General features: G+C 35.8%; 1 protein-coding gene across 1 annotated transcript in view; it reads right to left on the bottom strand.

The window, feature by feature from the left end:
- LOC107104573 (janus kinase and microtubule-interacting protein 2-like) overlaps nucleotides 1–15,258 on the bottom strand; it is a 49,291-nt gene that overhangs the window by 3,388 nt on the left and 30,645 nt on the right. The window contains 11 exon segments of the mRNA XM_015404592.1: nucleotides 1,905–1,970; nucleotides 2,058–2,210; nucleotides 2,667–2,717; nucleotides 4,220–4,297; nucleotides 4,708–4,776; nucleotides 4,891–4,956; nucleotides 5,039–5,092; nucleotides 5,191–5,292; nucleotides 7,086–7,184; nucleotides 7,321–7,383; nucleotides 10,495–10,600. Coding sequence (XP_015260078.1) covers nucleotides 1,905–1,970; nucleotides 2,058–2,210; nucleotides 2,667–2,717; nucleotides 4,220–4,297; nucleotides 4,708–4,776; nucleotides 4,891–4,956; nucleotides 5,039–5,092; nucleotides 5,191–5,292; nucleotides 7,086–7,184; nucleotides 7,321–7,383; nucleotides 10,495–10,600 — 907 coding nt within the window.

The raw sequence follows: 15,258 nt of genomic DNA on the forward strand, positions 1-15,258 counted from the left end.
CAGGCTGGGGGAACTTTATCTTTCTGGAATGTTTCAGTCTTCCCCCAGAGGAGCTGAAGGAGGTGTCTGGGTTGAGGAAAGTCTGCGAGTCTCTTAGAGCAGAGACTGCTGCCCCCCTCAATGTGGTAGATGACGAGTACAGATATTTTTATAAAAACAACAAAATCTACATGAAAATATTAGATGAAAACAATATCAAAGTAAGAAAAATGAAAAGAAAAATGAAGTAAGGATAAATAGGAAGAATTAACGTAACCAAGGTTGTATAAAGTTATTATTGTTAGAAGGGATGAAGCTTCTAATGAAGTTAAAAGCATTATTCTGCAGATTTTTGCTTTTATTAAAGTACAAAACACTAATTATGTTGACATTTCCTGCAGCAAGGATGAAAGTGTTAATAATTATTGTCATGTTTTATCAACTGAATGATTTAGTTTAGCTTTTCTACTCATTTTGTCTGACAGTGCAGCATTACCTACAACTGTTTACACTTTGTTTCACGACAGGGAACAACAAAAAACTGTTTTATTGAATCAATTAGCACTGACGTTGCAAAATGCCAATTTCCCATGTCAGGGTGTTGCTCTAGAAAACTGTTTCGGCTGTTCAAAACACTTTTCCTTTTGAAAGGTTGAGAGAAGAGATGCTCTTAGCTCGAACACAAAGAGAGCAGGACTCACCTCAGCTACAGCCACCAAAGACTTCAAGGCCAAAGGATAAAGGCAAGAGAAAAGAACAAGAAAAGAAAGAGAAACTGCAGCATGAAAGAACAAGAGAATGAAAGAAAGACAGAGAATTAGAGGAACACTTAACATATTAGCACCAAAAAAGACTAATTATATTGAGGTAAATTCATGATATTATATCTCTGTTTATCATAAATATTTTATTTGCGTTCTTCAGTCCAAAAGTTTTGAGGTCTTCAGAACTTTCTGTGTTTATTTCTAAACAAAGACGCAATGCGTCAATTTGTCTGGGTTGCTCAATAGCTGCTCGTTTGCTTTTAATAAACTTGAAATCTGTAGTCATAGATACCACATCCTAGATGTTCTCTTCCACATTCATTGTTCCTTTATACATTCATATTTGAAGAGAAACTAAAAAAGCAGAACACACAATGTCCGCTATGTTGAAGGCTCCTGGATCCCAGGCTCCCTTTTAACACAGCAGCAGTTCTTATAAGAACCTTCACCAACTACATACTAAGTGTATCTACTTAACAGTACATGGACAATATTTGTGTAAGAATTTGTGTTTTTTTTCTTTTTTTAAGTTTTTTTACATAGTCCAGTTTTTTAAAGGAATGTAGCTTTCTTTTACTGCTTTGATCAAAAAGTGATAAAATTATCAAAGGGGGGGGATAGATGTAACTCAGGGATATATTGGGAGCCTCCGTCTTTGACACCCCTTTACCTCAATCCCATTTCCCATCCATGTGCTTCAAATACAGGATCTAAAAAATCTCACAGAGAAATCTTTGAAATATTATCACAGTGTATTTATTAAACTAAATGAAAATAATAACCTATGTGACACTCTAACTTGAATGATGATTTACAGTGAACGCCATTGTAAATCAAACTGGGGTTTAGAGCTGCAAAGTGATGTTTGCAATAAGATTGATCTTTTATGCGGATTATATGCATATTATACGCTAGATTTTTACCCTGGATGTAACCCTTTAATTCCTGATAAATAATACACCATCTTACATATTGTCATAAGATCTGGAAGCACTTCAGTCACAGGAAGTAATTTCACAAGGGCGCTAGCACCATTGGAACCACTAGATGTCAGTATGTGTTCAGCATTTAGGCTGTCTAAACTATTACTTTGAACTTTTTAATCTGTGAGCAACATCCTTAGTAAGTACTGCTTTAAGACACAGGGGTATCAGCAATTACCTTTTCCTCTAGATCTTTAATCTGCCGCCTTTGGATTTCTGTCTTGTCTTCAAGATCACGGATTCTCTGTTGTTATTTAGAGACAAATGTATGAATAAAACCAGTCACCTAGAAAACCTTTTTTTTGTTAAGGTTTCAGTATATATTAAGAACCTGGTGGGCCTGGTGCAGCAGCTCCATCCTCTCCTGGAGGATCTGGCAGTCGTACTCGCGACTCTTTCTCAGCATCTGCCTCCTCAGCTTCTCCACCGCCATTCTCAGCTCGTCCTTCTGAAGCTCGTTCAGAGGCTCGCCGTACTTTATCACCTGGTGCAAAGGCATCAGTTAGCATTAGAAAAATCCTCTGGCATTAGAAAAATCCCTGCTAATCATTCAAATTGTCCAAGATGAATTTTTACTTATTTTAGATAAGTAACTCTTTCCATGTAAAAAAGGGTTTCAAGAAATCACAAGATTCTGAGAAAATTTTAAGAGCCCTGCAGGGATCTTGCATCTCTTAAATTCATTCTCTGTGAAACTACTTCAAGTGATTTAAAGTTTTGACAATGAATGCTTTTATCTTTTTAGGAGAACCATTTCAAATAGCTTTAAATCTCCTCCTTAATGAGAAAGGGATGATCGCAAGCATGTGTTCAGATTTAGTGAATGAATTAGCTACTGTTTTTAATAATGCACGCCTTGGAGTTTTCTAAACTTTTATATTTTTTCTCATAGCATGAGGATGTGATGCATTAAAACATTTAAAAAAATCAAATCAAACACCTTGTCCTGCTGCAGGGCGTTGTATAGGGTTGCTTCCAACTCCTGGATTTGCTGTTGAGAAAACGGTTATAAATTTACTCATCATACGAACACAAGCAAATCTAAGCATTTAAAAAATAAAAAAAATAGCTGTATTTAAAAAGGAATTATTTATTGACATTATTAATTGATTAGTCTTAATTTCTTGAAGGCTTTGCTTCTTAGAGCCAGACTTTCTTGCAATCTTTTAACAATACTTTCCCCATTTCCCTTTATTACACATATTGTTGTTAAACGAGAATGCATCATATAGTAGCCACTAAAAACCGCCTTCAAAAGTCAAATAACTAGCTCTCTAACTTGAAAGAACAAAACTATAAATAATAAAAATATTAAAATGCTTTTTAACCTTTTTAAAGACTGCCTATTCGGATACTTGATTAAAATTAAGAAGGGGATCCTTAGGAATAGATGATCAAAATATATCCCAGAAAAAAGTTTTCAAATTTTTTTTTTTTAATGTATAATTTGTTCATTAAAATGCAGTTCAGAAACATCTTTTTAAATTTCAAGTTGAAAGCTAATATTCTTGATCAGAATCTGTGGAAGTCTGCCTGTGATTTAAGGTTGGAAAAAAGGTCCACCGTCCAGTAGGAGAACGAAAGGCAAAAAGGAAGTAATTTCAAGGGAAACACTCAAATGTAATGGAAGTTGGTATGGTAGTTAAAGTAGAAAATCTTTTTTTTTTTAAGGTTTCAGGTTTTTATTCTTTTTTTTAATTCAAATTTCATTCTATTAATTGTGATTTAGTCATTTTCCTCTTAGGGTGTTTTTCTATTGTCTAAGGGTCTGTTTAAAGAAAGTATTCTCCCACTCTGCAGAATCTGTTAGTTTAATCTCTAACGTTATGCTCTCTCTGCTTTTTCTCATTTGGCTGTGACACCATCCTGGAGAGAAATATCAGCTATGCTGCTGCCATCAACCCCTTTGTTTATAGATGCTGGAGATCGCCTTGTTTTTCAGTGTAGTCCTGTTTCTCTGACTGTGACTGTGTATCCTGGACAGGGCTGCCTTTTACAGCTGCTTTCTGCATCTCTGCTTCTGTCCCCTTGAACCCCAGTCAGCCTCGGCAGATGGCCGCTCACACTGAGCCTGATTCTGCTGTTAAAAGGGAGTTTTTCCTCTCTACTGTCGTTACAAGCATGCTTAGTGTGAGGGATTGTATTCGAGTCAATGAGTCAATGCAATCAGCTGATTTTCCCAAAGTACTATATGTAAATTTAGATCTATAAAATGATTTAATAAAGGCCACTTGGTATGTATTGATGCTCTGTGCAGGCTGCTGTTCTCAAAAACTCACCTAACTTTAAGTCTGTTTATTTCAGAAGAATTTGTAAAATCTACTAGAAAGAAACTGGGTGATAATTTCATCTAAAGGCCAAAAAAGTCTTTTGACAATCTCTCAGAATCCCAGAGAATTTTAAATCCAAGGAAGTCTGGCTAAGTATGAAAAACATACTGTACATTCTTTGAAAAAGTGACAAAGTATACATAAAGCACCAAATTAGATTTACCATGTAGGCCTGGTCCAGGGCCTGCTTTCTGTAGTCTAGCTCCTCTTCTAGATATCCTTTCTGTTTACAGAACATGTCCTGTACACACAGATGACGTTATCACACAAATGAGATTGAACTGATGTTGCAATTCAAGCTACCTTAATCTATTAAAGATAAACAGTAACAACAGACAGTGTTCAAGGTAAGAAACGTGTTTTAGATATTTGTTAATGATGTCACTAGCTCAGTTGCATTTCTTCAAAGGCAACTGGACAAGTTGCCTTTGAAGGTATTAGATATTTGCAGCTTTTCAAATAAGGGTTGCTTTGATATCTAATGTGAAATTAAAGCAAAATAAATACAATGTAAGTCTAAAAATCTAAAAACACTTGAACTGCTTTTGAATCAGCTTCTCTCATTGGATAAAATGCTGGTATCTCTCATTATTGTAACAATTTTTCCAGCATATTTAGTCATTTAGTTAAATAAAATCTTTTAAGACCCACCATTTCTATCTCGAGGTCCATCATCTTCTGATGTAGTGCTGCCTCTGTCCCTTCTATCTGCTGAATCCACTAGAGGACGACATTTAGCCAAAGTTAAGTACGTCTAACACAGAAAACTGTATGTACCTAATGGAAGTTGCTTCATTATCTAGACAAAAAAAAAATATATATATTTCTTTTTACCTTTTCTGCCAGTGACAAAACAGTGCTAGCCTGAATTATTGCCACTTGCTCCTCATTCCTCAAGTTCTGCAAAAAAGATTAAGTTTATGTTAATATTCCTAATTTACAACTGCATGCCGCACACTTAAGTTAGATATATCATAATTACCCCATTGTCCCCGAGGATATCCAGTAGCTTGATAAGATCTGGTATGCACACATCCTGTGAAGAAAAGCAAATATGATCACAGGAATTCGTAAATGTGCTGAATTTGTAATGATACATATTTATCATTTCTGGTTGATCTTCTTAATATGCACCTTGACCCCTTCCTTCATGCAGTAAATCTGCAGCGCGCTGACTCCCTCAGAGAACGGATGCATCCGCAAATGGTTAAAAGGTGGAGACCTCCTTTCACGTTCCTACAAAGAAACACATTTTAATCTAAAATCTAATTGTACTTAATCACATTTTCTCAGGTTATAACCAGAAACTCTAATATTTTCTTACGGGATTTTCCATGACAACGCAAAGGCTACAAATTTACAGAAGGTTGAACAAAGATATGTAGTATGTAAACACGTTTTTAATATTCAAATCTAAAATTGTGTGGCATGAATTGGTGTTCAGCTTGTGTATTTCAGTCAGAGCTTCAGAGAAATCTGTTTCAGTAACAGCTGTATTTTTTCCTCACCTTTGAGTTACTAGAATCTCCTCTGCTTATTCAAATATGTAAAGTAACTCTAGAACAGTTAGATCTCAGTTTGAGTCTTGTTAAAGATTTTTATGAATTTTTGTTTCAAATGTAGTAAATATAAACCACACAAAAGTTATGATAAAGAAATAAATCAAATGATACTACCACTATGTTGATGTGTAGCATTAGTTTCTGCTGCACATAATCTTTTACATCTGAACCCAAAAGTTTACCTACTGTATGGTCTCTCCTATCCAAAAGACCCCTCTTCCACATGTTTTCTGTGTTCTCCTACATGGCTTCTTGCAAAATTTCCCAACAATTTCTTTAGAGCTACCTTTATCCTCTTGGCTACTCTGATTAATGCATTCCTTAGGTTTGATAGTAATTATTATCTTGCAGGTGTATTAAATTATTTCAGTTTAAAGATCATGGATTGACCAATGCTTCATGAAAATTTTAAAACATGGTTGTTTATTTATGGTGTAACCTCTCTTGAACTTATTTTCTGGCTTAATTGTGTTCTTTTATTTAATTTTATGCTCTTTGGTTACTAACATTCTCTCAATTATACCTTCATGGACTGTATTTACTGATTAGGCGATTTCTGATGGCTTTAAGTAGCAAAATACTTGCACACCATTCTCAGGACTTCCTTATTTCTGTATTTCTTTTTTTGATCCATCACATCTGATTCAAATTAATTGGAAAAGAGATTGTAAAAGTAAAAATATATACCTATTAGTTTTAGCTAACATCAAGCCAGCAAAATTCTTAGCAGGTTTCTCTGAATCATTTCTTTTCCCAACAACATTTTTAATTTAATCAAAATACACCAAATAAATAAATCACCAATAAATCTGGTTCTTTCCTCTTTAATAATGAGATGGTAAATATATCTGCATAAGCTTCTATCACATAAAAAAAATACCTTTAAAGCTAGTTGTTTTTCCCTTTAGTTTAAAATTTGATAAAAACCACAAGCAAATAATTACAAATCCCCTTTTTTTTTCCTGTTCCTGTCAAAAACTATTTCATTGAATGGTGTCAATTCTTTTTAATGTCAATTACTTTTAAAGTCTTCATTTTACTTTGCTGACCACTAGTAAACATCTCTACCAAGTACAAGCACCAAAGCTGACCTTTTTACAGGGAAACATTTTTGAACCACTTACTAATATGATTATTCTTAAAAATGAAAAAATGCCGCATGAATAAAAGAGAAATAAAAAAAAAAAAAAACTGAGCAATGTCAAATGCAATTATCTGCAGTAGATAAAACATTAGTTACACTCACAGGACTTCTGAGAAAAACTGCATTTTAAGAGTTAGATCATTAATAATGCTCAAATTGATGGCCCAAAAACATCCTAAGACTGACAGTTTTACCAAATTGGAGCATGTAGGACTTTTTTATTGAGCAATGTCTGTGTAAGTCTCTTCAGGCTAAACTCTGGGAAACTTTGATCATTGTAGTGTAGGAAAAAAAACATTCATCTGGAAAACTACATGACTTACCTCCAGCTCCAGTATCCTAAACTCCAACAGCTCATTTTGGTCCCTGGAGTCTTGGAGCTCCTCCTCAAGCCGACTGCATTCTGACTCCAATTTTTCCACCTAGAAACAGTTACATTTATATATTAAGGACAAGTTAACTCACAATATTTTTCCTCATATTTATGCCTCATTTGTTATGACAACAATAAAAACATATTTCTAAACTTTTTACAAACAAAAGAAGTTGAAGTTCAACCTTATCCAGCAGCTCCTGGTTTCTTCTTAAGAAAAGCTGCTTTTCCTCTACCCATTTGGAGTCCTAAAAGACATGAATAACAATCCGCTTAAAAGACGAATAAGAGGTGAAGTGATAAAGCTTAACAGAACGTCCAATGACTCTCACAGCAATGTCTAATGAGCCTGAAATGTTTAATTTAAACATAAGACCTTTTTCCATTGCCACTCAAAAGCCTGAAGGATTTGAGCCTGGGTAACATTTACATACACATTTAAGGGGGTAAATCTACCAACCTAGGGCTTTTGGACCCTCTAGAGAGGTGTTTTTTGCACAGCTGGGCCCAATCCCAAAAAGCCACCTAAACACTAACCCTTAACTATCAAGTATGACTCCTAATGAAGTCACACTGGCAGCTGCGGAACACGCCTTAATGGGGGGTGGGCATGGAGGGGTTTAAATAAGCATGGGATGGCCTCTTCCCTCCAATGGAAAAGGAAAGCAGTCGTTGCTATGGCAACACAGTGACGCTGTGTACATGTTTTTAGCTCTATGGCGCATGTTGACATGCAATCAATTTGAAAGAGGAACCTACCTGTTGGAATTAATTATGTTTTTCATAAGATTTTCTGTGTGACAATGACGCAGCAAACCAGCAGAAGTTACGTTTGAATGCCAGTGTTTGCTCACAGTAGTTTTGTTGTTTAATAATCTTCTGAAGAGGAGGGTCACTGTTGTCCATGATCATCTTCTGAAGAATTCTTTGTTGTGAAATTATCTCTAGAGGTTCTAGAAGGGTTCCTAGAACAGAACCGGCCTTCTTTATTATTTCGTTTCTGTACTTTAAGGTGACTTTAGGGTTCAGTCACAACCAATGACAGCTTTTAAAGACCCTGCCTGTTCTCTAACTATAGCCTACTGCAAGGGTCTTCAACGTTTTCCAAGCCAAGGACCCCCAAACTGATGGCGAGATGGAGCGGGGACCCCCTAATTATATATAGTGCATGAAATTATGTTATATCAAACTGGTCCTATAGTCACTCTATTACATATGGAGTAATGTAACGAAAGTAATTTCTCCCTGGGATTATTAACGTATTTCTGATTCTGATTCCTTGTTGATGGGACAGGCGTTGTGAATGAAACGGTGCCCAGCTTGAAAGAGGTCCTGTGTGTCGCTGAATGTGTGCATTAATGACTGACATGGTAGACATCTTCTGCCTCCATTTGTCTGTTTACTACAGTGTGTTGAATTCATGTTAATGTTTATTTAAAGACATTTAAATTTAAATATAAAAAAATGTCTTATCAACCAAAACTTTCACGACCCCCATGCAGTACCTCCGTGAACCCCCTAGGGGTCGCGGACCCGCTGTTGAAGACCTACTTAATATCAAGAAAGACAATATTTTCCCTATTTATTTCTGTATGTGTCCATAGCAGACTGTAATGTGCTGAATATTGAAAGACAATTTGATTAACTTTAATTTAATATGTATTTATGAAAGGACATTGAGGACATATCATCCTACAGATTGAAGATGCAGCTGAACAGCTGATTTTGCTTGCTTCATGTCTAATCCAGTAGGCTGATGTATTTGTAATCACCCATAGAGGGAGTTATTGTACCCCTCAGATTGTCCTAGTAACCAGCATCCAAAGTTAGTGTTCTTTTTCCCAGCCACAACCGAGTCCAAATTCTTTATTTTTATCAGATATATTTAAATGTCTCTAGTAGCACAGAAGGATGTCATATCCTAAACTGGCATTTAGGCCTGCTAATGAATTTGCTGTGTTATGCGTCATGAATGATTCAAAGGTAAACAGTGATTATACAATGTTAACACATCAAATTTGATGTGCCAAAGATTAATAATTCATATAGGGTATCATTCCATGTCTTATTTGAATGCCAAAATTGCACGGTGTAGGAGTGCCCTGCCACTCTGCAGAGGAAGCTCATTTTGGCTATTCTTGTCCAAAATCTATATTTTTGGGGTCAAGACTAAGATTTAGAGACCTTATGTGAGGGTAGGAATGTGGACAGATGGGTATACTGAGGGAGCTCTGTCTTCACAGTCACAGACAGTTGCAGTCTCCACATTACGACAGCAACCACACCAATCCATTTGGTGTCTCCTTCTCCATTTTCCCCTCACTCCTGAACTGGAACCCAAAATACTTGAATTCCTTCACTTGAGGCAGACATCCTCCTCAAACCTGAAGATGGCATTCACCCTTTTTTTTTGTTGGGAACCTTTGTCCTATTTTTTGTAAAATAGCAACATGCAATCTTAAATATCCAATATATTGAACCTGTAGATGTTACATAGATCCAAAGCTCTGGCAGAAAACCTGTGTCTTTTAGTCCTCACAAAAGTAGCCTTGTTGGCCAGGTGGCAAAAAGAAAGTAAGTGAAACAGTCTGCCCTTTAAGGTTTGTAAAACGTGTGGCGAGACAGTAGCAGTACACATTACTCCAAATACTGTACACGCATTGTGCTTTGGAATTACTATTTTCCAACAGAGAGAGCAAAGCTAGTAAAAGGTCATTTGAAAGTAAATGGAGGTACAGTACACTTGGCTAGTCCCCTACAATTCCTTTGTAAACATCTAAAATATTCTTTCTGTCATGATTTGTGGACTTTAAGATCTAAAGGGAAGTGTTATCTCCTGGTCAGAATCTGTAATTCAGTGAAAGGGTGGAGTCAGAGTAAAAAAAATATGCATTCCTAGAAGAAGGAGGGGGTCGCTCCGATGGCTGGAATTTGGAGGGGATTTTGCTGCCATTTGGCTGGCTTGTGCCTGGGAAGGGCTATTTTGAAAGGCTGCTATTGTAAATACAGGGAAAATCCAGGATAGAATCATGCAAGACACAAAACAGACCACAGATTAAGGTGGAGCTTCTAGTTTCAGCAGACAAATGACAGAAATCATGCAGCTAGAGCCTCAACAGTTGGTTTATATCCAGAAAACATTCTCATATAGATATTTACAATTTTATTCTAAATGGTATTAAATTCAATTATTAGCATTTTTGATGTGTAAAATTATCTACCAAGGCCAAATTATGATAATGAAACAGTTAAAGTTTTGTGTGAGGCATTATTTTATAAATTCCTGAGGGGGAAAAAAAGGTATTTCCATTGCAGATTAAATCCATATATTAAAGAAGCATTAATCATTTTGTTCTCACCTGTCCTTTAAAGGCTAGTTCCTTCTCCAGATCCTCTATTTTGGCTTTGTACCGGAGTACATCTGCTTGCAGTTGCTCTTGAGCCTGAAACATCAGCAAAGCAAAACTCAATTATGTAGTTAATTACATTTTTACCAATAAAAGTGATTTCATCTATTCTCAAGTTGACATTGCTAGAATCTGGAGCTGTGCCTCTGCTTACATTTCTTTGGTGCATCAACATTTTGCAATTGGTATGTGCAGAAGTGGGGAAGAGAAAATAAACAATACATTTGTGCAGTTCAATTCAATAAAACAATATTTTATTGATCCCAAATGGTGAGTAAATGTTGTAACAAGTTTTTTTTTTTTTAAATGATATGTAGATGTTAATAGCTATAGACTATTAAGATCTCCTGTACCAGACTTTCTTACAAAGGGTCAAGAGAAGCCTCTGACGAAGACGCTTGGCTGTTGTTCAACAGTCAGACGAAGAGGATACACAGGATTTTCTTCCTTTTTTATTTCATGAATAATTCCTATTTGTAAAATCATCTCCAGAGGAGCTCTCAGAACAGAGTTGGTCTTTCTTATTGCATTGTTGAGCTTTAAGGCTTAGGCTTAGACTGCTGGAGGACATAGGGACCCTTTTTCATCATTCTCCTACATTTTATTCTCCCTTTCTGAGGTATTTGTTATTTCAACCTCTGTTATGCTCTCTGCTTGTTCTCATCATAGTAGCTGTGACTCCATCCTGGATAGAAATATCAGCTGTGCTGCTTAGAGATGTTGGAGTTTGGCCTGTTTTTCAGTTTAGTCCTGTTTCTTTGGCTGTGACTAACTGGGTGTTCTCTCTTCATCCACCTGGGAGCTGCCTCAGAACTTGTCTGCCTGGCTGTGTCTTGCCTTGATGTCTTTTCTGTTTGTGGAGCTGGTTAACAGTTACATTTTGCATCTCTGCTTCTTTATCTATCTCTGCTTCACTCTCCTTTAACCCCAGTCGGCCTCGGCAGATGGCCGCTCACACTGAGCCTGGTTCTGCAAACAGCCACTTAGTATTTAATGTGTAAAATAAGAGTCAATAGCATGAGAAGGGACCCTGAGATTATGCACAGGTTCTATATATATTAGAACAATGTTTTCAGACTTCATTTTCGCTGCTGCCAGAAGATTTGACCTGAATAGATACATTGATCTACTATCATTAAAGAAACAATCCGTAATATAATTGTGGTCACAACATCCATGGCAAGAGGTTTTGATACAGTATGTACTAGTTTTACTGAATATTTATTTCTTATATCTGAAAAAAAACTTTTTTCTTTTTCTAAATGACCATTTCAAACAGAATGACATTCTCCACATCTAGAATAAACATTCTGGATGTCTAGAAATGAATTTCAGATCTCCATTTTCCTAATATTACTGGTCAGCATTTGTACTAATTTGATTATGAGGAAATGTATTTCAGATATGATAAATACATTTTCAGTCAAGCTGATAAATATCAGAACGGCCAATTAAAATGCATAAAAATTTCTAGATATATAAAAATTTATTCTTACTAGTAAATTTTTTTTTATTTTTGCTACAAAAAATGTAATTTAGAAAATGAATTATTACAGTTCGGGCTAGGAGTGTGATTTTTATCACGAAGAATCTTATTTTAGTTATCTATAAATGGAACAATGGAAAGCAGAGTGCTTTTAATAAATGATAAAACAGCCTGCCATCTTCCTCTCCTTTGCACCATTCATATAACAGGGACTTCCTTTCTGCACCAACAACACCAAGTCAAATTCCTTGTAAGTGCAAACCTACTTGGCAATAAACTTGATTCTGATTCTGATTTGCAGCTGTAGCTCTGTTTCTCTCCTTTTTTTTATTTTTTCATTTCTGCATTAAAATCTCTAGTTCCAGTAAAAAGGAATTTCTTGTTGCCTGTTGTAATAATGACTCTTTCAGACTCTATCAGACGATATTGTCCCAAAAGTTAGAAACTATTAAAAAAAAAAAAAATCCTGTCTTAAAATCTGTGTTTTTTTTTTTTTCCTTTATCTTATGCAGGCCAGTTAGTTATACGTCAGATTGTACACCTAAATTCGGCCAATCATATATCAATGGTCATCTGTCAATCTAATTTTTTCGGTCATAGCTTCTTGATTCTTTTTTTTTTTTCATTCATATGGAGCTAATATACGCAATGTTTGAAATAAGAATAATTTATTTTACCATTGAGTTCCGTCCCAGTGTTCAATGGACGTCTGTGTCTTTGGCAGGCGTAGAGCTAACAGAACTGGCAGAGTGCGAGGTAAGGCCTCAAACATGTACGGCTTTAAGCCTTCTACACCAAACAAAGTTTCTGCTGCCCTGGCGTCCTCTTCCGCAACAAATTCGTCCCTGCTTTCCTCCTCTAAATACAAAATGTATGATGGAGGAGACTCATCCACAACCTCCGAAACTCTCCTCCTCTTTTATGTTTTCATTTTCCATAGCGTTCCTTGACAGTGTCATTGCAAAGTCACCAATTTAGTGCTACAGTACTTGTTCCCAATTTAATTTCCCATTGGGAACCTACTGGCACGAAGTTGCTAACTGGTTAGCACAATGCTTCTGAGAGACCGGTCACAATCAAACTTGCTTGCGAACCTTCCGCCACAACAATCCCACCCCCTTGATAAACGACCAATCACATTCACTTTATTCGCTCCCCACGACTAACTCTGAGAGGTTCTACTTGGAGTTGATTAAACTAATTCATAGCAGCCGTTGTGAAACCGAAAACTCAGAGTTCCCGACTTTAGGCTAAATCAGTTTAGAGTTTTGGATTTGAATCTGAGTTTATGAAACTTACTTCGTGAAACGGACCCCTGTTCACGTGCACTTATGCTTGTTGAATGTCTGCTTTTGTGGTCTGAAAGCCATGTAGACACACACTGGTGCCATGTTTCAGTGGAACACAATACTGCATTACCAGTATTCTGGCTGGTATTGATCGACCTTGTTTCCTAATGATTCCATATTGTTTAATATAACTGAAGGAAGTGATAGCTTGCATTTCTTTCTTCTCTCTCTTCTCTTTGACCCTGCTCAGTAATTTCAATGTCTCCTTTTGCACTTATCCAAGACTTAGAAAGAATGTGTAAAGTATTTTTTTATTTTTACTTTCGATATTTCAGCAAGCTGTTCCTGGCTATTAAAACAAGTTACAATAACTGCTATAGTTATGTATCATAAACAATATTCTAAAATAAAAAGATTATTAGCTAAATTACTTTAAAAGCATTAAACAAAAAAAAAGATCAGAAATAGAAAATTCCATCCCTAACTGGAGAAACTGAAGTATTTTTAAAGCAGTAATGTGTAACTTTTAGCCACTCCGAGTGCTACACGTGTGACTGAGTTTAAGCCCCCCTCAACTGTCAATACTGTATTGTCGCAAGATTAAACAGTCTCTAATGGCCTTTTGAAAGCAACGCTCTAAGTCACATGACTTATTCAATCATGGACCCGACCCTCACATTACATAGCTGGGTTTTTGAGTAGGGCAGACTGGACAATCTATGCACGTAAAGAAAAAGTGCGCTTCTCTAAGTCATCGCAACAGAATTTTTTTTCTCCCTTATTTTAAGAAATCCTGGACATGCACGAAGCCCAGTTATTTTTTTTAATAAAACACAAAGAAAACTTTTTCATGTTTTATGATACATATTTTTCTAAATTTAGCTTTAGTTATTTTTATCATTTACATTATTTACTTTGGTTCATAGCACTTAGAGATAAGATACCTACGTAAAGTGCTCCATAAGTAACATGCTCTAAAAATAACTTTTACATCCAACCTCATAGCTTAGAACCTGATCTTTCTTTAAGGGCCACTTTCAAACTGCCAGTAAAACACAACAAATTCAAATTTTAATGGGTGGAAGGAAATCGGTTTGCACATCTTAATATTTGCATATCAATCTTTGTAGATCACCCGCAACATGCCAACTTATTGCACATACTAAAAAAAAACTATTTCATGTACAATTTAGCACCCCTCACTTGGAATCGTTTTGAGTCATAATGTATGTAGTGAAACTAGCAGAGCTACTCCATTTTAGTAAGGCAAATTAAAATCACAATGTTACAGTACAGTGTTTATTTTTTTTTTTTAATCTGTTCCCCCATGTTTCACCTCATCTACAATATTGCAAAAATATTTTCCAAAGGGATATAAGAATAAAAAAACAAGTTCAAGACCAGAAAAACTTAGTAATACTGAACCCAATTATTATCTACAGTAAAAGCACATAATATTAAACACGTGATACAATCTGAAGACAAGATCATCATTAAATTCTATAAACTCACAAGACCTGCACTGGTTCCTTGTTAAAAGCCCTAAAGATTAAGGTATATTTTGAACAAAAATATGTTTATTTTCATACAGTTTCCACTAAGCCATTTCCCTTTGTGCTGCAGTAACTGTTGAGAAACTAAAGGAAAGAAAGTGGACTTTTAATGCATCCAAGAAAACAGATTTTTATTAGTGTTCCAAAAGACTTTAAGCTTTTATTTAGGACTGCTGCCATGGAGCCTTCTGGGATGAACGTTGCTTTGCTGCTAAAACTTCTAATGATATGCTCAGAGTGCCATTATTTACTTATTTTATACAGCAGCTGTTACTATTCCATGATATTTCCCAACCCCTGATTTTTAGCTGACAAAAACAGGAAGCAGTAAAATAGGATATGCATTTAACAGACTTTTATTAACCCATTTAGGCCGGGAAAGCATTAA

This window comes from Cyprinodon variegatus, unplaced genomic scaffold (assembly GCF_000732505.1).
Source record: "Cyprinodon variegatus isolate N-32 unplaced genomic scaffold, C_variegatus-1.0 Scaffold36, whole genome shotgun sequence".
NCBI classification, from domain to species: domain Eukaryota; kingdom Metazoa; phylum Chordata; class Actinopteri; order Cyprinodontiformes; family Cyprinodontidae; genus Cyprinodon; species Cyprinodon variegatus.